Source organism: Hypanus sabinus, chromosome 11, assembly GCF_030144855.1.
Source record: "Hypanus sabinus isolate sHypSab1 chromosome 11, sHypSab1.hap1, whole genome shotgun sequence".
NCBI classification, from domain to species: Eukaryota; Metazoa; Chordata; class Chondrichthyes; order Myliobatiformes; family Dasyatidae; genus Hypanus; species Hypanus sabinus.
This window is the reverse complement of record NC_082716.1, coordinates 112,182,604-112,206,617: the sequence shown is the minus strand read 5'-3', so window position 1 is coordinate 112,206,617 and position 24,014 is coordinate 112,182,604. Positions and strand designations below refer to the sequence as shown.

At 45.7% G+C, this 24,014-nt stretch overlaps 1 protein-coding gene across 1 annotated transcript in view; it reads right to left on the bottom strand.

Moving 5' to 3' along the window:
* Positions 1-17,764: 17,764 nt before the first annotated feature.
* The window catches only part of LOC132401518 (chromogranin-A-like), a 36,440-nt gene continuing 30,190 nt past the window's right edge, over positions 17,765-24,014 (bottom strand). Inside the window, exon 6 of the mRNA XM_059983544.1 lies at positions 17,765-18,052. Within this exon, the coding sequence (XP_059839527.1) occupies positions 17,969-18,052 (84 nt within the window). The 3' untranslated portion in view covers positions 17,765-17,968. The remainder of the gene's footprint in view (positions 18,053-24,014) is intronic.

Here is a 24,014-nt window from a genome sequence, read left to right as displayed (position 1 = left end):
CTAAACTGTGCACCAGAGTGTTAGAGAACAGTCAAGATGAAGAGTCTTGCCTGGAGCCATGTGTGGTGGCCAGGAATAGATGAACAGATTGAAGACTTGGCTAAAAGCTGTTTGGGATGCCAAAAAATTCAAACTGCACCCCCACTGGCACAGCCGTGGGAGTGACCATCTTCCCCATGACAAGAATACATATTGACTTCACTCCTTGTTTCTGATCGCTGTGGATGCTCATTTGAAGTTGTACCAATGAAGAGAACCACCTCAGAGAAGCCTGTTTCCACTCTGAGGACTATCTTCACCAGAAACGACTTAACTGAGGCAATTGTGAGTGACAACAGACCCAGAAGAATTCCATCAGTTCACGAGGAAAAATCGTATCAGACATTTCAAGTCAGCTCCTCACCACCCAGCAACCAATGGGTTAGCTGAAAGGTTTATCCAAACCTTCAAGAAGTCTATTAAAGCGACGGACAAGGAGGACGTTTCTCTGCAGCTCAAGGTCGACACCTTCCTTTATGCGCATTGGAACTCTGTTCATATGATGACAAAACAGCTTCAAAGCTGCACATGAACTGGAATCTGAGATCTTGCACAGACCTCCTGAAACCAGATCAATGGAGGGAAGTGTAGAATAAAGAGTTTATTTAGTTATCAAGTAAATCGAGGTTGGACCAGAAGTCCTAACAAGTGATTACTAAGAAGATAAGTGGTCACCCGGTAGGATTGCTACAAAACCTGCACCACTGATGTACACAGGGAATGTTGGAGATCAAACACGGAGACATCACGTGGATCAGACACTGGATACTCAGCCAAAGAACACACCAGTAACAACAACGTGACACCTGCAAAAGAGAAAGTTGTCTTTGACAAGACACCTGCCAAACCTGATGCCACTCCACAAGTCCAAAGGCACTATCCTGAAAGAAACAAAGCACCATGCAAAAGACTGGATCTGCAGTATAGTGAAGCTAGTTAGGAGCTGTTATTGTGAAAGCATGCTTATCTGAATATAGTCTGTGAAAGGGAAATTGAATGTTTTGCTACATATATGTTACATGAATCTAATGTGATCATGGAAGAGAGAGAGGGCTGGTGATACCTCAAGAAGGCAACGCCCATCATTAAGGAGCCTCGCCATCCAGAAGGCAGGGTGGAGAAACGTTTCTACAAAAGGAGGTGTAAGGAGCTCTTTCCCTCCACTAGCCCTCAGGTCACCCTTGGGCAAGGAGTACCACCTGTTTAGCCCCCAATCAGGGTCACGTGAAGCCAGGGGAGCAGGTGGTGGATGGTCGAATGAGCAGCCAGTGCATATCACAGGTCCTGGTTATGTGACTACTGACGCCAGGCAGACAGTCTCTGAAGAGTATTGATAATGGTATGAGGTCACCCGTCTTAGAGATACACTGTCACAAGAAAGCAATGGCAAACCTCTTCTGTTGAAAAATTTGCCCAGAACAATTGTGGTCAAATAGATCGTGATTGCCCATATCATAGAACATGGCACATAATGATGATGTCATATGACACGGCGCTGAATGATGATCATGATGATCACCCAGGATATGTCCTCTTCTCATTGCTACCATAAGGAAAGAAGCCCAGAAGCCCGAAGACTCACACTCAGCAATTCAGGAACAGTTTCTTCCCCTCTGCCATCCGATTTCTAAATACTACTTCACTATCTTACGTTCTTTTTGCTGTTTTATTTATTTTAAAATATTTCTTGTTATAAATTATAGTAATAGTTATGTCTTGCACAGTATTGTTGTCACAAACAACAAATTTAGCGGCGTCAGTAATAATCAACCTGAAATAGAACATCAATTTCTCTAACTTCCAGTCATTTATCCTCCCCCCGCCCCCCCACACCGTCTCTATTTCCATTTCTTATTCTGGCTCCCGCTCTCCTCTTCCATCAAATTGCTTCTATTTCAGCCCTTTACCTTTTCCATTGAACCCTCCCAGTCCCAGCTTCTTACTTCATCCGCTTCCTCCTTCCACCCATATTCCTACACGTCATTCTTACTCGTCAACCCCCCACGTCCTTATTCTGATTTCTCCCCCTTCCCAGCCCAAAACATTAACTTTATCCATTTCCGTAGATGCTGCCTGACCTGCTGAGTTTTTCCAGCATTTTGGGTGTGTTTTCCTCCAGAGTTCAAGCATATGCAGAATATCTTGTGTTGATAATAGACCTGATTCTGAGGAGTAAACAGCTGGTATTGATGCTTCTCTTACCCACATCTCCATCTCCCAAACATCCGCTCTGACCCCATCTTCCCTCCAGCTTAACAGTGATAGTTTCTCTTGTCCTCACCCCCTCCCCATGAGCCTCTGCGTCCAACAGCTCATCCTCCGAGGCTTCTGCCATCACCAGAATTATCCTACCTCTTCACCTCCTTCCACAGGGATTGCTCCCCACCAGTCTCCCTCCTGGCGCTTCTCTCCACAAGTGGCCGAAGTGCTACACCTGCCCACCTCTCTGTTCAGGGCCCCAAACTGTCCTTCCAGGTGAGGCAGCTCCCTGCGAATCTGCTGGTGTCCGGTGCTCCCGATGCAGCCTCTCCTGCACTGGTGAGACCTGTCAGAAACTGGGGGGGGAGGTGCTTTGTTGAGCATCTCCACTCTATCTGCCAAAAGCAGAGCTTCCTGGTAACCAGACATTTTAGTTCTGATTCCCTTTCCCATTCCGACATCTCAGTCTTGTGCCAAGGTGAAGCCGCCCTCGGGGTGGAGGAGCAACACCTCTCATTCCGTCCAGGTAGCTTCCAACCTGATAGCATGAACATCGATTTCTCCTTCTGGTAAAAATATTTCCCTCCCCCTCTCCTCTTCTTCTGTTCCCCACTCTGGCCTATTGCCCCTTCTCACCTGCCTATCACCTCCCTATGGGCTCCCTCATCCTTCCCTTTCTCCTCTGGTCCACTCTCCTCTCCATCAAATTCCTTCCTCTCCAGCCCTTGACCTTTCCCACCCACCTGGTTTCACCCATCACCTTCCAGCTATCCTCCGTCCCTTCCCACCCCCCCCCCCACCTTCTATTCCCCATCCTTTCCAGTCCTGACGAAGGGTCTCGGCCCAAAACCGACTGTTTATTCATTCCCCTAGATGCGGCCTGACCTGTTGAGTTCCTTCAGCATTTCGTATCAGTTTCCCTCAAGATTTCAAGCATCTGCAGCGTCCTTTGTATTTATAATAAGCCTGATTCTGATTCTAAGTAGTAAGCAGCAGGAAGTGCTGCTGCTTCAGAACTCCAGGTTCAATTCTGATATCTCGTGCTGTCTGTGTGGAGTTTGCATGTCCACTCTGCATCTGTGGGAGTTATACCCGTTAATGTATGTGATGGAAAGTGTGATGGGGGAGGGGAGCTAAAGGGGATGAGTAAGAACTGATAAGATCGTTCCTTTGAGGGCCAGTATAGGAGCAGAATTAGACCCATCTGGTCTGCTCTGCCATTTCATCATGGCTGATCCATTTTCCCCCTTAGCCCCAATCTCCTGCCTTCTCCCCGTATCCCTTCATGCCTGACTAAGCAAGGAACTGTCAACCTCTGCCTTGAAAATACCCAATGACTTGGCCTCCACACCATCTGTGACAAAGAACTCCACAGATCCACCACACTCCTCATCTCTGTTTTAAATGGTTGTCCCTCTACTCTGAGGCTGCGTCCTCTGGTTTTAGACTCCTCCATCGTAGGAAACGTCCTCTCCACATCCACTCTATTGAGGCCTTTCAATACTCAAGGTTTCAGTGAGATCTGAATTCCAGGCCCAGGCCCATCACACGCTGCTCATATGACAGGATGTTCAATCCTGGAATCATGACGGACCATGCAGCCTCCTTTTGTGTTGCAAGGTCAACCTTGACTGAAATTTAGAGGCGAGGCTTGAAAAAATTACTTGGAGACATGGGTAGTGGTTCTAAAACAAGATTTATTTTCTCACAGGTATTGGTAAACACAGATGGGTGGTGGACCAAACTGTACCAATGACTGCAAATACTTGCCTCAGGCACCTTTGGGAATACCTCAGTTACTATGGCAATCAATGCAAAATGTTCAAAAAAGACCGTTAATAATTACTAGACAGGTGTAATTTCCAGAGCATCTTAATATAACAGTCCAAGAATAGCAATGTCACTCGCACAATGAAGATGGGATGCCACATGAGGCGGTGGGGATGGGAGGGGGAGGGATAACTACTTGGCCTCATTTGCAGCCTGTGTTGGGTCTGTTTAACCTTAGTTCGATGCAGGTAGCACATAGGGGTCCTGTGGCACCCTGCTGTCTCTTGGAAATTTCTGGCCCAAGACTACCCAGAATGGAAGATTGAAGACCTCAGGGCATGAGCTGGTACGGAGCAGAAGGAGCAGGCCACCTCACAAGCAGCCCACCACCAGCCCTAGTGGGGGTGGGGGCGGGGGGAGAAGAGCGATGGCGACAACAATGTCCTGGAACAGAAAAGGCTACAGGGAGTGGCGGACAGCCCCATTCGTCACTGGTAAGGCTCTCCCTACCATTGAATACACTGCGACAAGAGAGCAGCATCCATGGACAAGGACCCCCTACCATCCAAGCCATGCTCTCTTCTCACTACTATGATCGGGCAGGAGGTACAACAGCCTTAGGTTTAGGTTAGGTTAGGTTATCACCTTACAGCAGCTGGCTCCCGAACTAGAGGAGTTCACCCCAACACTGAACTAACTCCTCAACCTAAAGACTCACTTTCAAGGAACCTACAACTCGTGTCCTCAGTTTTATTTATTTATTTACAAAACAGGCCTTTTTTTTGCTCACTGGTTGTTTGTCAATCCTTCTGTATACAGATCTTCACAAATTCTGTTTTATTATTTTGTTTTCCTGCAAATCCCTGTAAGAAAATGAACCTCAGGTACTGTATGGTAACATATACGTACAGTTCTGCTTTGACTTTGATTAGCCTCATCAGCTACTTCAACTCCCACAACACCAAAGGCATCCTCCATCCCAAGGCCTGGGTGAAGCCTTCAAGGCCTCAGTCAGGTTTCCACGGCAACATGCAGATTACAGATTACCATTCCATTTTCAACCAGCCGATATTTAAAACATATTTGAATGGGATTGAATACCCTCCAGTGAAGGATCAATTACTTTTTGGAGACAATTATCCACTTCTGCCCCACACAGCTTCTAGCTCAGCCAGAATTGACATATTCATGGGATTCTCCATTCTGTAGCAAGTTGTGGGCACAGCTCAGTCCATAACTGGAACCAGCCCTCCCCTCCATGGTTTCTGTCTACACCTCTCGCTGCCTCAGTAAAGCAGCCCGCATCATCAAAGACCCCCACCCCAGATATTTTCTCTTCTCCCCCTCCCATCGGGCAGAAGATACAGAAGCCTGAAAACACGTCCCACCAGGCTCAGGAGCAGCTTCTGCCCTGCTTTTTGTAATTTTGCACAGTAAAAGTGGGCAGCAAGAGCAACAAGAATAAAATGGACTCATGACCTCACAATCCACCTTCTCGTGACACTCACACCATATTTTCTGTCTGCAATACACATTCTCTGTACTTTATTCTGCATTCTGTTTTACCTTGTTCTACCTTAATGTACTTTGTTGCATTGAAGTGTTCTCCAGTCTTGGTGCACTGATGATGTTTCCTTGTATGGTGATGAAATGTTTGCAAATGGATTGCCAAGATTGGAGAGCAACTCAACCTCACAAGCTACACATTTTACGAGTTATTTCCATCAATGTACTTGCATTTGTATTGATCTCCGTGGATCACATGTAAAAAATGTACCCTGGTACACATGACAATATAATAAATTAGTAATTATTTCTGTGAAGTCATTGGCCAGGACACAACGGGAACCACATCCCAGTGAAGAACCCTGCCTTCCAGCCAATGAACACTCCATCATCACTGGGCAGTGGCAGCCGGATTACCCTGGGAAATGCCAAAACAACTTAATGATTGACAGCTTTTGGGAGCCAATAGGATGGTGCCTTCCTTCCCACCATCGCAACATGCTCTCACAATTGGCCCCCCTTCCTCCCCTTGAGCCAATCAGAAGTTGTGAAGACACAAAGCTCGTCTATGATTGGAGCATTGCCAGAAACAGGGCAATATGGAACTTGCGTTAAAGGAAAGTTGCAGAAAGTTCCATAAGTTCCTGGTGATGCTCTGGAGAATCTAGGGAACTTCATGCCACAAGAACATCCAACAAATATTGGATTTAGTTCTATTTAGAACACGGAACATACAGCACAGAACAGTATTGACCCTTCGGCTGACAATGTTGTGCTGATGTCATAACCTAATCCAAGATCAATCTAACGCTTCCCTTCCTCATAGTCCTCCATTTTTCTATCATCCATGTACCTAAGAGTCTCTTAAACGTCCCTAATGTATCTGCCTCTACTACCACACCTGGCAGGGCATTCATGCACCCACCACTCTCTGTGTAAACAAAAACTATCTCCCCAGTATACTTTCCTCAAACACTTTAATAAAACCCTGTCACAGGAAAACAGCAACCATCAGAGACCCCCACCACTCAAGCCACGCTCTTTTCTCTCTGCTGCCATCAGGTAGAAGGTACAAGAGCCTCAGGACCCACACCACCAGGTCCAGGATCAGTTACTACCCCTCACCCATCAGGCTCTTGAACAAAAGGTGATAACTACACACTCACTTGCCCATTGAGATGTTTTCACAACCAATGATCTCAGTTTAAGGGCTCTTTATCTCATTATTTCATGTTCTTGTTATTTATTGCAATTTATTTATATTTGCATTTGCACAGCTTGTTGGCTTCTGCACTCTGGTTGATCTTTCATTGATCCTGTTATAGTTACTATGCTATAGACTGAGCTTGTACATGCTGGAATTAAGGAGATTGAGAGGGGATCTGATTGCAACATATAAGATTATTAAGGGATTGGACAAGATAGACAATAGATAATAGACAATAGACAATAGGTGCAGAAGTAGACCATTCGGCCCCTCCAGTCTGCACCGCCATTCTGAGATCATGGCTGATCATTCACTATCAATACCCAGTCCCTGCCTTGTCTCCATATCCCTTGATTCCCCTATCCATCAGATATCTATCCAGCTCCTTCTTGAAAGCATCCAGAGAATTGGCCTCCACCGTCTTCCGAGGCAGTGCATTCCACACCTCCACAACTCTCTGGGAGAAGAAGCTCTTCCTCAACTCTGTTTTAAATAACTGACCTCTTATTCTCAATCCATGCCCTCTGGTACTGGACTCTCCCAACATCTGGAACATATTTCCTGCCTCAATCCTATCAAATCCTTTAATTATCTTAAACGTTTCAATCAGATCCCCTCTCAATCTCCTCAATTCCAGCGTGTACAAGCCCAATCTCTCCAATCTCTCTGCGTAAGACAGCCCTGCCATCCCAGGAATCAACCTAGTGAATCTACGCTGCACTTCCTCAACTGCCAGAATGTCCTTCCTTAAACCTGGAGACCAAAACTGTACACAATATTCCAGGTGTGGTCTCACCAGGGCCCTGTACAAATGCAAAAGAACATCCTTGCTCTTGTATTCAATTCCCCTTGTAACAAAGGCCAACATTCCATTTGCCCTCTTCACTGCCTGTTGCACTTGCTCATTCACCTTCATTGACTGATGAACTAGGACTCCTAGGTCTCTTTGCATTTCTCCCTTACCTAACTCGACACCGTTCAGACAATACTCTGCCCTCTTGTTCCAGCTTCCACAGTGGATAACTTCACATTTATTCACATTGAATGACATCTGCCAAGTATCTGCCCACTCACTCAGCCTATCCAAGTCTCCCTGTATTCTCCTAACGTCCTCTTCGCATGTCACACTGCCACCCAGTTTAGTATCGTCAGCAAACTTGCTGATATAGTTTTCAATGCCCTCATCTAAATCATTGACATAAATCGTAAAGAGCTGTGGTCCCAATACAGAGCCCTGTGGTACCCCACTAGTCACCTCCAGCCAGTCTTAGAAGCACCCATTCACTGCTACCCTTTGCTTTCTATCTGCCAACCAGTTTTCTATCCATGTTGAAACCCTGCCCCCAATGCCATGAGCTCTGATTTTACTCACCAATCTCCTATGTGGCACCTTATCGAATGCCTTCTGAAAATCTAGGTACACAACATCTACTGGCTTACCCTCATCTAACATCCTTGTTACACCCTCAAAAAACTCCAACAGATTAGTCAAGCATGATTTGCCCTTGGTAAATCCATGCTGGCTCGGCCTAATCCTATTTCTGCCATCTAGATATGCCACTATTTCGTCCTTAATAATGGACTCAAGCATCTTCCCCACGACTGACGTTAGGCTAACAGGGCGATAGTTCTCCATTTTCTCCTTCCCTCCCTTCTTGAAAAGTGGGACAACATTAGCCACTCTCCAATCTTCAGGAACTGATCCTGAATCTAAGAAACACTGGAAAATGATTACCAATGCATCCGCAATTTCCTGAGCCACCTCTTTTAGAACCCTCGGATGCAGACCATCTGGACCCGGGGATTTATTAGCCTTCAGTCCTACCAGTCTACTCATCACAGTTTCTTTCCTAATGTCAATCTGTCTCAATTCCTCTGATATCTTATGACCCTGGCCCATCCATACATCTGGGAGATTGCTTGTGTCCTCCCTGGTGAAGACAGATCTAAAGTACGCATTAAATTCTGTTTCCCTGTTTCCCATAACAATTTCTCCCAATTCATTCTTCAAGGGGCCAACATTGTTCTTAACTATCTTCTTTCTCTTCACATAGCTAAAAAAGCTTTTGCTATCCCCTTTTATATTCCTGGCTAGACTGAGCTCATACCTGATTTTTTCTCTCCGTATTGCTTTTTTAGTTAAGATCTGCTGTTCCTTAAAACTTTCCCAATCATCTGTATTCCCACTCATCTTAGCCCTGTCATACTTCTTTTTCTTTAATGCTATACAATCTCTGACTTCCTTTGTCAACCACTGTGGCCCCTTCCCCCTCTTTGAATCCTTCCTTCTCATTGGAATAAACTGCATTTGCATCTTTTGTATTATGCCCAAGAATATCTGCCACTGCTGATCCACTGTCTTTCCTGCCAGGGCATCCGCCCATTTAACTTTGGTCAGCTCTTCCCTCATGGCTCTGTAGTCTCCTTTATTTAATTGCAACACTGACACTTCTGATCTGCCCTTATCCCTCTCAAATTGTAGATAAAAACTTATCATGTTATGATCACTACTTCCTAATGGCTCCTTTACTTCAAGATCACTTATCAATTCCTGTTCATTACACATCACCAAGTCCAAAATAGCCTCGTTCCTGGTTGGCTCAAGCACAAGCTGTTCCAAAAATACATCCCTTAGACACTCCACAAACTCCCTATCCTGGGGTCCAGCACCTACGTGATTCTTCCAGTCCACCTGCATGTTGAAATCTCCCATAACGACTGCATTACCTTTAGCACATGCCAATGTTAACTCCCTAATCAACTTGTACCCAATATCCACGCTACTGTTTGGGGGCCTGTACACAACACCCATTAGGGTCTTTTTACCCTTACTGTTCCTCAGCTCAATCCACACAGACTCTACTTCCCCTGTTCCCAAGTCACCTCTTGCTAAGGACTGAATCTCATTCCTCACCAACAGGGCCACCCCACCCCCTCTTCCCATATTTCTGTCTCTACGATAGCACGTATACCCTGGTACACTCAATTCCCAGGCCTGATCCCCTTGCAGCCATGTCTCCGTTATCCCAACAATATCGTAGTTCCCCATTTTCATCTGAGCTTCAAGCTCATCTGTCTTATTTCTGACACTACGCGCATTCAAGTATAGAATTCTTAGCCCATTCCTCCTCTCTTTGCTTAAAACACTGTCTACTGTACCTAACCCAACTCCTTGAACTTTCATCGGGCAAATTGCACCCTGAATTTTGATGACCTGCTCAAGATCACCCAAACCTTGTACACATTTAACCCCATGCACCTTCTGACCAACCCTCTGGATCTGGATCCCTGCCCCCTGCACATCTTGTTTAAACCCCCCCGAGCAGCACTGGCAAATACTCCTGCAAGAATGTTAGTACCCCTCCGGTTCAGATGTAGACCATCCCTTCGAAACAGATCCCAATGTCCCTGGAACAAAGACCAATTATCCAAAAACCTGAACCCTTCCTTCCTGCACCATGCTCTCAGCCTCGTATTAATGTGCATAATCATTCTATTCTTCGCCTCACTCTCACGTGGCACAGGTAGCAATCCCGAGATTCACTCCTAACTCCCTGAACTCTCTAAGCAGGACCCCCTCACTCACCTTACCTACATCATTGGTCCCTACATGGACCACTACATCTGGGTTCATGCCCTCACTCTCAAGAATAGCCTGCACCCGATCTGAGATGTCCCGGACCCTGGCACCAGGGAGGCAACATACCATCCGAGACTCCCGATCTGCCCCACAAAATCTCCTATCTGCCCCCCTAACTATAGAGTCCCCTAAAACTATCGCTCTCTTCTCTTCCCTCCTCCCCTTTCTAGTTGAGGGTTCAACCTCTGTGCCAGAGGCAGGACCACTACAACTCATTCCTGGTAGGTCATCCCCATCAACAGTATCCAGTACAGTATACTTATTGTTAATGGGAATGGCCGCAGGGGTGCTCTGCTCTCTCTGCCTGCTCCCCCTGCCTCTCTGGACCGTCACCCATCTGCCTACTTCTTGGTTTTTTGGTGTGACTACCTCCTGATAACTCCTATCTATCTCTGCCTCCGCCTCCCGAATGATCCGTAGTTCATCCAGCTCCTGCTCCAACTCCCTAACTCGGGCTGATAGGAGCTGCAGCTGGACGCACCTTTTGCAGGTGTGGTCATCAGGGACAACTGTGTTGACCCTGACCTCCCACATACTGCATACGGAGCACACCACTGCTCTGACTGTCTCCCCCATACCTGAACTGGATTAATAGAATGTCTAAAAAGCACCTAGCGACCTTACCTTCTTCCCCTCAGCGAGCAATCACACAGGCTTACCGAAGTCCCCTTACGCCGAAGCCCAGGACTCTGCTTCCACGGACTCCGCTGCCCGCTCAACGGGCAGATAGTGGCAGGAAATATGTTCCAGATGCTGGGAGAGTCCAGTACCAGAGGGCATGGATTGAGAATAAGGGGTAGGTCATTTAGGACAGAGTTAAGGAAAAACTTCTTCTCCCAGGGAGTTGTGGGGGTCTGGAATGCACTGCCTCGGAAGGTAGCGGAGGCCAATTCTCTGGATGCTTTCAAGAAGGAGCTAGATAGGTATCTTATGGTTAGGGGAATCAAGGGATAAGGGGACAAGGCTGGAACCGGGTATTGATAGTAGATGATCAGCCATGATCTCAGAATGGCGGTGCAGGCTTGAAGGGCCGAATGGTCTACTTCTGCACCTATTGCCTATTGATTTGCTGAGTATGCCCTCAGGGTTGTATATGGTGACGTATATGTACTCTCATAATAAAAATTACTTTGAACTTGAACTTTTAAACTTCAACCCTGTTGTATTAACCATTTCGCCTTGGGATAAAGTCTCTGGTTGTCCACTCTATTTATACCCGTTACACACCTCTCATCCTCCTTCACTCCAAAGAGAAATGCCCTGGTTCACTCAGCCTATCCTCATAAGACATGCTCTCTGATCCAGGCAGCATCCTGGTAAATCTCCTCTGCACCCTCTCCAATCCAGGCAGCATCCCGGTAAATCTCCTCTGCACCCTCTCCAATCGAGGCAGTGTCCTGGTCAATCTCCTCTGCACCCTCTCTAATCCAGGCAGCATCCTGGTCAATCTCCTCTGAACCCTCTCCACGTCCTTCCTATAACAAGGCAACCAGAACTGAACACAATATTGCAAAAGTGGTCTAACCAGAGTTCGAAAGAGCCGCAACATTTAAAGTGGGTAGAACAAAACTGCAAAATGGGTACAACAGTTTTGGTGAAAAACACAACCAGCAGCTATTTACATCCCTCGGGCCACCAGAGCGATTAAAAGCAGATTTCTAATTGAATTAAGAGACAACTGAGGCAGCTTCACAATATCCCAGTGTAATAATGGCATCGCTGCAGCTGAGGTGAGATTAGTCAGCAGAGACACGACAAAGCACAAATGCCAAGACGGGGGGGGGGGGGGGAGCAAAAACCAAAACATGGTTAAGGAAAAGGGGGACCACTTCATCCAGCACCTCCGCTTTATCTGTCAAAAGCGGTACATCCCAGTGGTCAAACATTTTAATTCCTATTCCCATTCCAACATGTCAGTCCATGGCTTCCTCTTGTGTCAAGAACATCATCATCCCCCAGACCATAAGACTACTGAACTCCTCGCCAACCCTCGCCCTTGTCACATATGAAGCCCCGGTAGCGTTATATACTGCTAACTTTTTAACTTGTGTCATGCATGATTTGCTAAATTATTTGTGGTAATATTACATTATGTGTGGTGTGTGTGTGAGTTATATGTACTGTGTTGTCCATTTCATCATGGCTGACCCATTTCCCTCTCAACCCCATTCTCCTGCCTTCCCCCCGTAAACTTCCATGCCTGACTAATCATTTTGTTTTGACGAAACATGTCTACTGTTGAACAGACGCCAGAACATTGAATTTGTGGAGTGGTTTTAAGATTGGTTAATAAGCATTACCTTGTCTCTTTACCTATTTTATTCATCATTGTTCATTCATAATCTCAAATTAAGTAACTTCTTACAGTCTTTAACCCATGCACAGTGTTTGGGGCTACATCCTGCTGCTGAATCAGAAAAGATCTATGGTTTATAAGATTATGAGAGACATAGATCGAGTGGACAGGGCGTATCTGTTTCCCAGGGTTGAAATGTCTAATACCAGAGGGCGTGCATTGAGGGTGAGGGGGTAGGTTCAAGGGGGATGTGAGGGGTAAGTTTTTTACTCAGAGAGTGGTAGATGTCTGGAATGTGCTGCCTGGGACGGTGGTAGAGGCAAACACATTAAAGGCTTTTCAGAGACGTTTGGATAGGCTCATGGATGTGAGGAAGATGGAGGGAAGTTGATACGATGTAGGTAGGAGGGGTTAGGTTTTGTTCTTTTTAAATTTACTGTTTAGGTGGTTCCACACAACGCTGTGGGCTAGAAGGCCTGTTCCTGTCCGGTTTATGAATGAGGAACAAATTTTTTAATATTTTTGTTACACTTAGCTGGTCAGGCAGCATCTGTGGAGGGAGATCAGTGGGTCGGCCGTTGCTACAGAGAGAAGTTTGATAACTGGTTCCGGTTAGTTGCATTTGGGAGTTTGATGGGTTATATCCTGCCTTCCTGTATAAATATACGCCTGTTTGCCTGGTGTATTAGGAATGAAATGGGCGTACGGAGTGGAACTGCAGCACCTCTTCATGTTCCTTCCCACAAGGCAGAGCTGTACGATTATGCCAGATGTGTTACTGATCTGGCCAGCTGTTCCAGCTGTTCTGATCCCTGTGCTGCAGCTGGATAGTTTAAATTCAGGCAACGGCAGGCTCAATTTCAGCATTCAGAGAAGGGTAAGGCCTGCTATGATCCAGGTGTGTGTTGATGGGACTTGGAAATTTACAGGAAAACTAGGATTGGTGGGTTCAGATTTGCCGTTTAATGCCCTTGTTGCTATTTTCTGGGTGGGTGACATGTTAGTTTTTTGTGTGAGGGAGGGGTTTGGGGATTGGGGGTCTGATGCTCTTGTCGGTCTTTTTCTGTGTACGAGAGAGAGAGTGTTGGGGATTTGATGTTATGGTCGCTGTTTTTTCTCTCATATGGACAATATATTAGTTCTTGTGCGAGGAAGGGGTTGGGGGGGGTTTGGGGTTTGCAAGGTCTTGCATTATTTCTTTTTGTATGGGGGCGTGTCTTTTCTTTCAACGACTGTCATGGTTTCTCTTAGTTTCATGGCTATCTGGAGAAGATGAAACTCAAGGTTATATTCTGCATACAATTATAATAAAATGAACCTTTGAACTTTGAACTTTTGACAGGCCTGTTTCTGTGCTATAGTGTTCTAAGCCGCCAGGACTCTGTAACTAAATACATTTATTAAAATCATAGTAATCGCGAAACTATCAAAACCCCATAAAAGTCTTTATGAGTTACTCCTGCCTTTCACAGAAGAAACATAGGAAACCTACAGCACAATACAGGCCCTTTGGCCCACAGTTGTGCCAAAAATGTCCCTATCTCAGAAATTATTAGGTTTACCCATAGCCCTCTATTTTTCTAAGCTCCATGTACCTATCCAAAAGTCTCTTAAAAGACCCTATCGTATCCGCCTCCACCACCGTTGCCGGCAGCCCATTCCACACACTCACCGCTCTCTGCATAAAAAACTTACCCCTGACATCTCCTCTGTACCTACTCCCCAGCAACTTAAACCTGTGTCCTTTTATGGCAGCCATTTCAGCCCTGACTATCCACACAATCAATGCCTCTCATCATCTTATACACCTCTATCAGGTCACCTCTCATCCTCCGTCGCTCCAAGGGGAAAAGGCCAAGTTCGCTCAACCTATTCTCATAAGGCATGCTCCCCAATCCAGGCAACATCCTTGTAAATCTCCACTGCACCCTTTCTATGATTTCCACATCCTTCCTTTAGTGAGACGACCAGAACTGAGCACAGTACTCCAAGTGGGGTCTGACCAGGGTCCTATACAGCTACAACATTACCTCTCGGCTCCTAAATTCAATTCCACAATTGATGAAGGCCAATACACCGTATCCCTTCTTCACCACAGAGTCAACCTGAAGAGCAGCTTTGAGTGTCCTATGGACTCAGACCCCAAGATCCCTCTGATCCTCCACACTGCCAAGAGTCTTACCATTAATACTATATTCTGCCATCATATTTGACCCACCAAAATGAACAACTTCCCACTTATCTGGGTTGAACTCCATCTGCCACTTCTCAGCCCAGTTTTGCATCCTATCAATGCCCCACTGTAACCTCTGACAGCCCTCCACACTATCCACAACACCTCCAACCTCTGTGTCATCAGCAAATTTACTAACTCATCCCTCCACTTTCTCATCCAGGTCATTTATAAAAATCACGAAGAGTAGGGTTCCAGAACAGATCCCTGAGGCACTCCACTGGTCACCGACCTCCATGCAGAATATGACCCGTCTACAACCACTCTTTGCCTTCTGTGGGCAAACCAGTTCTGGATCCACAAAGCAATGTCCCCTTGGATCCCAGGCCTCCTTACTTTCTCAATAAACCTAGAATGGAGTACCTCATCAAATTCCTTGCTGAAATCCATATACACTACATCTACTGTTCTTCCTTCATCAATGTGTTTAGTCACATCCTCAAAAAATTCAATCAGGCTCGTAAGGCACGACCTGCCTTTGACAAAGCCATGTTGACCATTCCTAATCATATTATACTCCTCCAAGTGTTCATAAATCCTGCCTCTCAGGATCTTCTCCATCAACTTACCAGCCACTGAGGTAAGACTCACTGGTCTATAATTTCCTGAGCTATCTCTACTCCCTTTCTTGAATAAGGGAACAATATCCGCAACCCTCCAATCCTCTGGAACCTTCTCAGTCCCCATTGATGATGCAAAGATCATCGCCAGAGGCTCAGCAATCTCCTACCTCACCTCCCACAGTAGCCTGGGGTACATCCCCTCCGGTCCTGGTGACTTATCCAACTTGATGCTTTCCAAAAGCTCCAGCACATCCTCTTTCTTAATATCTACGTGCTCAAGTTTTTCAGTCTGCTGCAAGTCATCCCTACAATCACCAAGATCCTTTTCCATAGTGAATACTGAGGCAAAGTATTCATTAAGTACCTCTGCTATCTCCTCTGGTTCCGTACACACTTTCCAACTGTCACACTTGATTGGTCTTATTCTTTCACGTCTTATCCTCTTGCTCTTCACATACTTGTAGAATGCCTTGGGAGTTACATTAATCCTGCCTGCCAAGGTTTTTTCATGGCCCCTTCTGACTCTCCTAATTTCCTTCTTAAGCTCCTTCCTAGTAACTTTATAATCTTCTAGATCTCTAACATTACCTAGCTCTCTGAACCTTTTGTAAGCTTTTCTTTTCTTCCTGACTAGATTTATTACAGCCTTTGTACACCACGGTTCCTGTACCCTACCAGAACTTTCCTGTCTCATTGGAACATTCCTATACAGAACTCTACACAAATATCCCCTGAATATTTGTCACATTTCTTCTGTATTTTTCCCTGAGAATATCTGTTTCCAATTTAAGCCTCCAGTTTCCTGCCTGATAGCCTCATAATTCCCCTTACTCCAATTAAACGCTTTTCTAACTTGTCTGTTCCTATCACTATCTCCAAAATGCTCTCCCACTGAGAGATCTGACACCTGACCAGGTTCATTTCCCAATACCAAAGCTGTTCTCCTTATCTGGTCTAACCCACGTCACATCCCTCCTCCGCATCAGTGGCATGTAAAGGAGGTGGTGCCTCACAAAGGCATCGTCCATTATTAATGATCCCCACCTTGCCAGCCAGGCCATCTTCTCACAGCTCCCATCAGCAGGAGTACAGAAGCCTCAAGCCCCACACCACCAGGTTTACTTCCAGCCATTTGGCTCTTCAGCCATCCTACGCAGCCTCAGAATTGTAACACTATGGCCATTTGACACTGCAATGGGTTTTGATTTTTAATTTATGTTTTTCTTGTGGTAGCTGATACACTCTCTGTATACACATATTTATGAACATGACAATAAACTCGACTTTGACTTTGATCAATATGGTAACTTGCTGAATTGCTCCACCACTGGCAGCTGTGGCTTCGGCTAGGTGAACCTTTCTGCCTCACTCACTCATTTGTGCTCTCTCTTTCACCCCCCTTCTCTTTCTCTGCCTTTCTCCCTCCTCACACTCTTATTCCCTCACTTTCTCCGCTCCCTCTCTCATTCTCCCTCTCTTTCTCCTCACTTTCTCAATCTCTCTCCCCACTCTCTCAATCTCTCTCACTCTCATTCTCTTTCTCACTCTCTCATTCTCTCTCAGTCACTCAATCTCTCTCTCTCACTCTCTCATTCTCACTCACTCTCTCTCTCTCTTCCCACTCTCTCATTCTCTCTCACTCTCTCTCTCCCCATTCTCTCATTCTCTCTCACTCTCTCTCTCCCCCCACTCTCTTTCTCCACGGGTGAAGCATGCATCAACAAGCAGACAACTCTCTTTCCTCTCTCCTGGAGCGATGCCATATGAGAGTCATTGCTGTCATAGAATCATAGAATACTTCAGTGCAGAAACAGACCATTCTGCCCATCTAGTCTGTGCTGACCTATTAATCTGCCTAGTTCCATCAACCCTCCCTTTCATACCCCTCCCACCCAAGTATTTATCCAAACTTTTCTTATATGTTGCAGTGGGACCCACGTCCACCACCTCCCCTGACAGTTCGTTCCACACTCTCACCACCCTTTCAGTGAAGAAACTCCCCCTTAAGTATTTCACCTTTCACCTTTAGCTCATGACCTTTAGTTCTAGTCACACCCACTCTCAGAAAAAATAAACCTGTCTATACTCCAAAGAATTTTGTACACATCTATTAAATAAATCCCCCCTCATTCTCCTACGCTCCAGGGAATAAAGTCCTAACCTATTCAACCTTTCCTGTAACTCAGGTCCTCAAGTCCCAGCAACATCTTTGTGAAGTTTCTCTGTACTCTTTCAATCTTTTTGACATCCCTCTGACCAGGACTGCACGCAATACTCCAAGCCCATTAAAAGCAAGGGAAGGGGTTAAAAGCTGTTTCCTAAATCCAATCCTGTCATTGACAGAGTGACATTGCCAATTACGGAAAGAGCAATAATGACTGAAGAGTGTAGCATGCATTACTGCACCGTGTCCGTCCGCGCTGTGGGCAATAACAGTACAGAGCCAGAGCAGAGGGTGAGAGGCTGGGATGACACAACAAAGGATGGTCAGGGTCATTGGAGCCGAGCGCAGGCCTCATCCCTGCCGAATCTCTCTCAGCTTCTTAGCAACCTCCTTCAGTTCTTCCTCAATCTTCACAAGGTTCCTCAGCTCATCAACCTAGGGAAGTCAGACAGTGGATCAAACGTTAGGGTCAGCTCCATTCACCGTTTCCAATTGTCTGCCAGTGACTAGTGATGTTCCAAAAGGGTCAGGGTTCTTTCCCTATCATGTGTCGACGCTTTGTATGACAGAATCGATAGCTTTGTGGCCAAGTTTGTGGATGACACGAAGATGGGTGGAAGGGCAGGTCATGTTGAGGAAGCAGGGTGTCCACAGGAGGACTTGGACAGATTAGAAGAATGGGCAAAGAAATGGCAGATGGAATACAGTGTCGGGAAGTGTACGTTGGGCTGGAAGAAAGGTAGAGATTATTTTCTAAATGAGGAAAAAATCCAGAAATCAAAGGTGCAAAGGGACTTGGGAGTTCTTGTGCAGGATTCCCCAAAGGTTCACTTGCAGGTCGAATTGGTGGTAAGGAAGGGAAATGCAGTGTCAGCATTCATTTTGAAAGGACGAGAGTGTAAGCAAAGATGTAATATTTATCAAGCATTGGTCACACTGCACTTGGAGTATCCAAGATGTGCTGACATTTGAAAGGGCCCATTGAGGGTTTACAAGAATAATTCCAGGAACGTATGAGGAGCGTTTGATGATCCAGGGTCCGTACCCGCTGGAATTTAGAAGAATGAGGGGGCACCTCATTGAAACATGTCAAATGTTGAAAGGTTTAGTCAGAGTGGATGTGGAGAGAATATTTTCTATTGTGGGGGTGGGGGAGGGGTCTAAGACCAGAGGACACCGACTCAGAATAGAAAGACATCCCTTTAGAACAGAGATGAAGGGGAATTTCTTCAGCCAGAGTGGTGAATCTGTGCTACAGAGGCCTGGGAAGGCCGCACCATCCGGTATATTTAAAGTGAAGGTTGAGAGGTTCTTGATTAGTCAGGGTGTGGAAGGTTACATGAAGCCAGCAGGAGAATGGGGTTGAGAGGGGTAATAAATCAGCCGTGATAGAACGACAGAGCAGGCTCAATTGGCTGAATGGCCTAATTTTGTTCCAATGTCTTCTGGTCATATGGCCTTTTACATTGACATGTACTAGGAGTTTGCTGAAGTAGATGCAGGGTGGTCCCTGAGAATCTCTGCAGAGTTCCCAAAGTTCAAAGTCCAAAGTAAATATATTATTAAAGAATGCATATGTTACCATATACTTCCAAAAGATTTATTTTCTTGCAGGCATTTACAAGACAAATAGAGAAAGACATTAGCAAACTATACATCAATAAAGACTGACACAACCAATGTGCAAAAGAAGACAAATTGTGCAAATAAAAAATAAATAATAGGAGTTGTAAAGTCTGTGAAAGTGAGTCTGTAGGTTGTGGAATCAGTTCAGAGTTGAGGTGAGTGAAGTTATCCACACTGGTTCAGAAGCCTGATGGTTGTGGGGTAATAACTGTTCCTGAACCTGGTGGTGTGGGACCTGAGGCTCATTGTGGTGAGTGAAGTTATCCACACTGGTTCAGAAGCCTGATGGTTGTGGGGTAATAACTGTTCCTGAACCTGGTGGTGTGGGACCTGAGGCTCATTGTGGTGAGTGAAGTTATCCACACTGGTTCAGGAGCCTGATGGTTGTGGGGTAATAACTGTTCCTGAACCTGGTGGTGTGGGACCTGAGGCTCATTGTGGTGAGTGAAGTTATCCACACACTGGTTCAGGAGGCTGATGGTTGAGGGGTAATAACTGTTCCTGAACCTGGGGGTGTGGGACCTGAGGCTCATTGTGGTGAGTGAAGTTATCCACACCGGTTCAGGAGCCTGATGGTTGTGGGGTAATAACTGTTCCTGAACCTGGTGGTGTGGGACCTGAGGCTCCTGTACCTCCTCCCCAATGGCAGCAGTGAGAAGAGAGTGGCGGTGGGGTCTTTGATGATGAACGCTTCTTTCTTGCAGCAGCACTCCAGGTAGGTGTGCTCAATGATAGAAAGGGTTTTCCCTGTGAAAGGGCTGGTGGGAACATTCTACCTCTAACTTAGGTTATTGGTGTATTAATTAACCACTTTTCCAAGCAGCAGACAAAATGCTGGAGGAATTCCGCAGATCAGGCAGCATCTACGGAAGAGAATGAACAGTCAACGTTTCGGGCCGAAACGCTTCATAGGATCTGATGAAGGCTCTCCACTATTTATCCACTTTCGCTCAGTCATCAAGGACATCTACCATCCAGGCCACGCTCTCTTCTTGCTACTTCCAGAGAGGTACAGGAGCCTACGGACTCAGGAACAGGTATTACTCCTCAACCTTCGGGCTCCTGAACCAATGTGGATAACTTCACTTCATCTCTGAACTGATTCCACAACCTAGGGATGAACTTTCAAGGACTCCACAATTCATATTCTCGGTTGAAGCACAGCACAGAAATAGGTTCTTCAGCCCATCTCGTCCATGCCAAGACTCCATTGACCACAGCCCTCCACATGCCTGTTATTCTTGTATCTATCCTAATTTCTCTTACAAGTGAAAGTTGAGCTCACATGCACCACTTGTGCTGGCAGTTCATTCCACATTCACACTACTCTCGGAGTGAAGAAGTTTCCCTCATGTTCCCCTTAAATTTTTCAGCTTTCACCTTTAACTCATGATCTCTGGTTGTAGTCAAACCTAACCTCAGTGCAAAAAGCCTGCTTGCATTTACACTATCTATACTGCTCAAAATTTTATATACCTCTATCAAATCTCCTCACAAGTTTCCACATTCTACAGAATACAGTGCTAACCTATTCAACCTTTCCTTGTAATTCGAGTCCTCCAGACCCAGCAACATCATCGTAAATTTTCTTTGTATGCTTTCAACCTTATTTACATCTTTCCTGCAGGTAGGTGGCCAAAACTGCACACAGTACTCCAAACTGGGCCTCACAAATGTCTGGTACAACTTCAACATGACATCCCATCTCCTGTATGCAATGCTTTGATTTATGAAGGCCAATGTGCCAAAAGCTTTCTTTACAACCTGATCTACCTGTGATGCCACTTTCGACGAATGATGGGCCTGTATTCCCAGATCCCATTGTTCCACCACAGGGTCCTGCCGTTCACTGTGTAAGACCTAACCTGGCTGGTCCTACCCAAGTGTAACTTCCAGGTGTCATTTTTCAGCCCAGTGTTCCAGCAGATGCAGATCCCCCTGCAAGCCATGATCGTTTCCCTCACTGTCCACTGTACTCCCTGACTTGGTGTTATCTAACAATCCGGTGTTTGCGAAGTCATTCTACTTTAGTTCAGTAGTTTGTCAGTCTCTGTGTGCCGTTTCTCATCGATTCTATTGTAATTCTCCATTCTACGGTGAATGCCCATCAGAAAATTAAACCTCAGGATTGTATATAAGACCATAAGATATAGGGGCAGAAGTAGGCCATTCAACCCATTGAGTCTTCTCCACCATTCCATCATGGGCTGATCCAATTCTTCCAGTCATCCCCACTCCCCTGCTTTCACCCCATACCCTTTGATGCCCTGGCTAATCAAGAACCTATTTATCTCTGCCTTAAATACACCCAATGTCTTGGCCTCCACAGCCACTCGTGGCAACAAATTCCACAGATTTACCACCCTCTGACTAAAGTAATTTCTCCCCATCTCAGTTCTTAATGGACATCCTTCAATCCTGAAGTCGTGCCCTCTTGTCCTAGACTCCCCTACCATGGGAAATAACTTTGCCATATCTCATCTGTTCAGCCTTTTAACAGTTGTAATGTTTCTATGAGATCCCCCCTCATTCTCCTGAACTCCAGGGAATACAGCCCAAGAGCTGCCAGACGTTCCTCATACTGTAACCCTTTCATTCCTGGAATCATTCTTGTGAATCTTCTCTGAACCCTCTCCAATGTCAGTATATCCTTTCTAAAATAAGGAGTCCAAAACTGCACCCAATACTCCAACTGTGGTCTCATGAGTGCCTTATGGAGACTCAACATCACATCCCTGCTCTTATATTCTGTACCTCTAGAAATGAATGACAACATTGCATTCGCCTTCTCCACCACCGACTCAATCTGGATGTTAACCTTTAGGGTATCCGGCACAAGGACTCCCAAGTCCCTTTGCATCTCTGCATTTTGAATTCTCTCCCCATCTAAATAATAGTCTGCCTGTTTATTTCTTCCACTAAAGTGCATGACCATACACTTCCCAACATTGGATTTCATTTCTCACTTCTTTGCCCATTCCCCTGAACTATCTAAGTCTCTCTGCAGGCTCTCTGTTTCCTCAACACTACCCGCTCCTCCACCTATCTTTGTATCATCGGCAAATTTAGCCACAAATCCATTAGTACCATCCAAATCAGTGACATACATTGTAAAAAGCAGCGGTCCCAACACCAACCCCTGTGGAACTCCACTGGTAACCAGCAGCCAGCCAGAATATGATCCCTTCATTCCCACTCTCTGTTTTCTGCTGATCAGCCAATGCTCCACCCGTGCTAATAATTCCCCTGTAATTCCATGGGCTCTTATCTTGCTAAACAGCCTCATGTGCGGCACCTTGTCAAAGGCCTTCTGAAAATCCAAGTACACCACATCTACTGCATCTCCTTTGTCTACCCTGCTCGTAATTTCCTCAAAAAATTGCAGTAGATTAATCAGGCAGGATTTTCTTTTCAAGAAACCATGCTGGCTTTGGCCTATCTTGTCATGTGCCTCCAGGTACTCTGTAATCTCATCCATAACAATCAATTCCAACAACTTCCCAACCACTGATGTCAGGCTAACAGGTCTATAGTTTCCTTTCTGCTGCCTCCCACCCTTCTTAAATAGCTGAGTAACATTTGCAATTTTCCAGTCATCTGGTACGATGCCAGAATCTATCGATTCTTGAAAGATCGTCGTTAATGCCTCCGCAATCTCTCCAGCTACTTCCTTCAGAACCCGAGGGTGCATTCCATCAGGTCCAGGAGATTTATCCACCCTCAGACCATTAAGCTTCCTGAGCACCTTCTCAGTTATAATTTTCACTGCACAAACTTCACTTCCCTGACACTCCTGAATGTCCGGAGTACTGCAGGCCTCTTCCACTGTGAAGACTGATGCAAAATACACTTTCAGTTCCTCTGCCGTCTCTACATCTCTCATTACAATATCTCCAGCATCATTTTGTAATGGTCCTATATCTACCCTCGACTCTCTTTTACCCTTTATATACTTAAAAAAAGGCTTTTAGTATCTTCTTTGATATTAGTTGCTAGCTTCCTTTCATAATTCATCTTTTCCTTCTGAATGACCTCCTTAGTTTCCTTCTGCAAGTTTTTAAAAGCTTCCCAATCCTCTATCTTCCCACTAGCTTTGGCTTCTTTGTATGTCCTCTTTTGCTTTTACTTTGGCTCTGACTTCTCTTGTCAGCCACGGTAGTGTCCTTCTTCCCTTTGAAAATTTCTTCTTATTTGGAATATATCTGTCCTGCACTTCCACGTATGGTGACACACTTTGATACTAAATTTCCTTTTGCTTTGAACACGAGGTCATCCAGTTGTTAGCAGACATCTCTAGGTGGGAGCTTGCTGTGCTAGTGGCTGGAACTGGGCACCCCGGGGTGCACTGAGGTTACAAGAAGAGGTGTTTTCGAAATGCACGTCTTCCTTCCCCTAATCTGTTCTGTTCTGACAAGCGAAGGCCTGCCCTTGTGGCTTTCGAGAGTTCTGCATTGTGACACATCCTGTATCTATTCCCGCTCAGTTCTGAGAGCCCTTCGGCAAGGGTGAAGCAAGCACTTCCCCAAACCGACAGACAACGGGCTGGAACTGAGGGAGGGTCTGTAAGTTGTGAGCACGCGAGGTTGGTGCTGGAAGTGTGGTGACACTGATGGGCCTACCCTTGGACCCTAATGCCTGTTGACAGATAACTACACGTTTCACTGTACGTTTCCATTTTTAAAAAATTAAAGATCCATGTACATCAAAACATCCAGAGAACGGTGTTTGATGTAATACAAAAATATAGTTGGGGCCTGACACCTTCGCACAG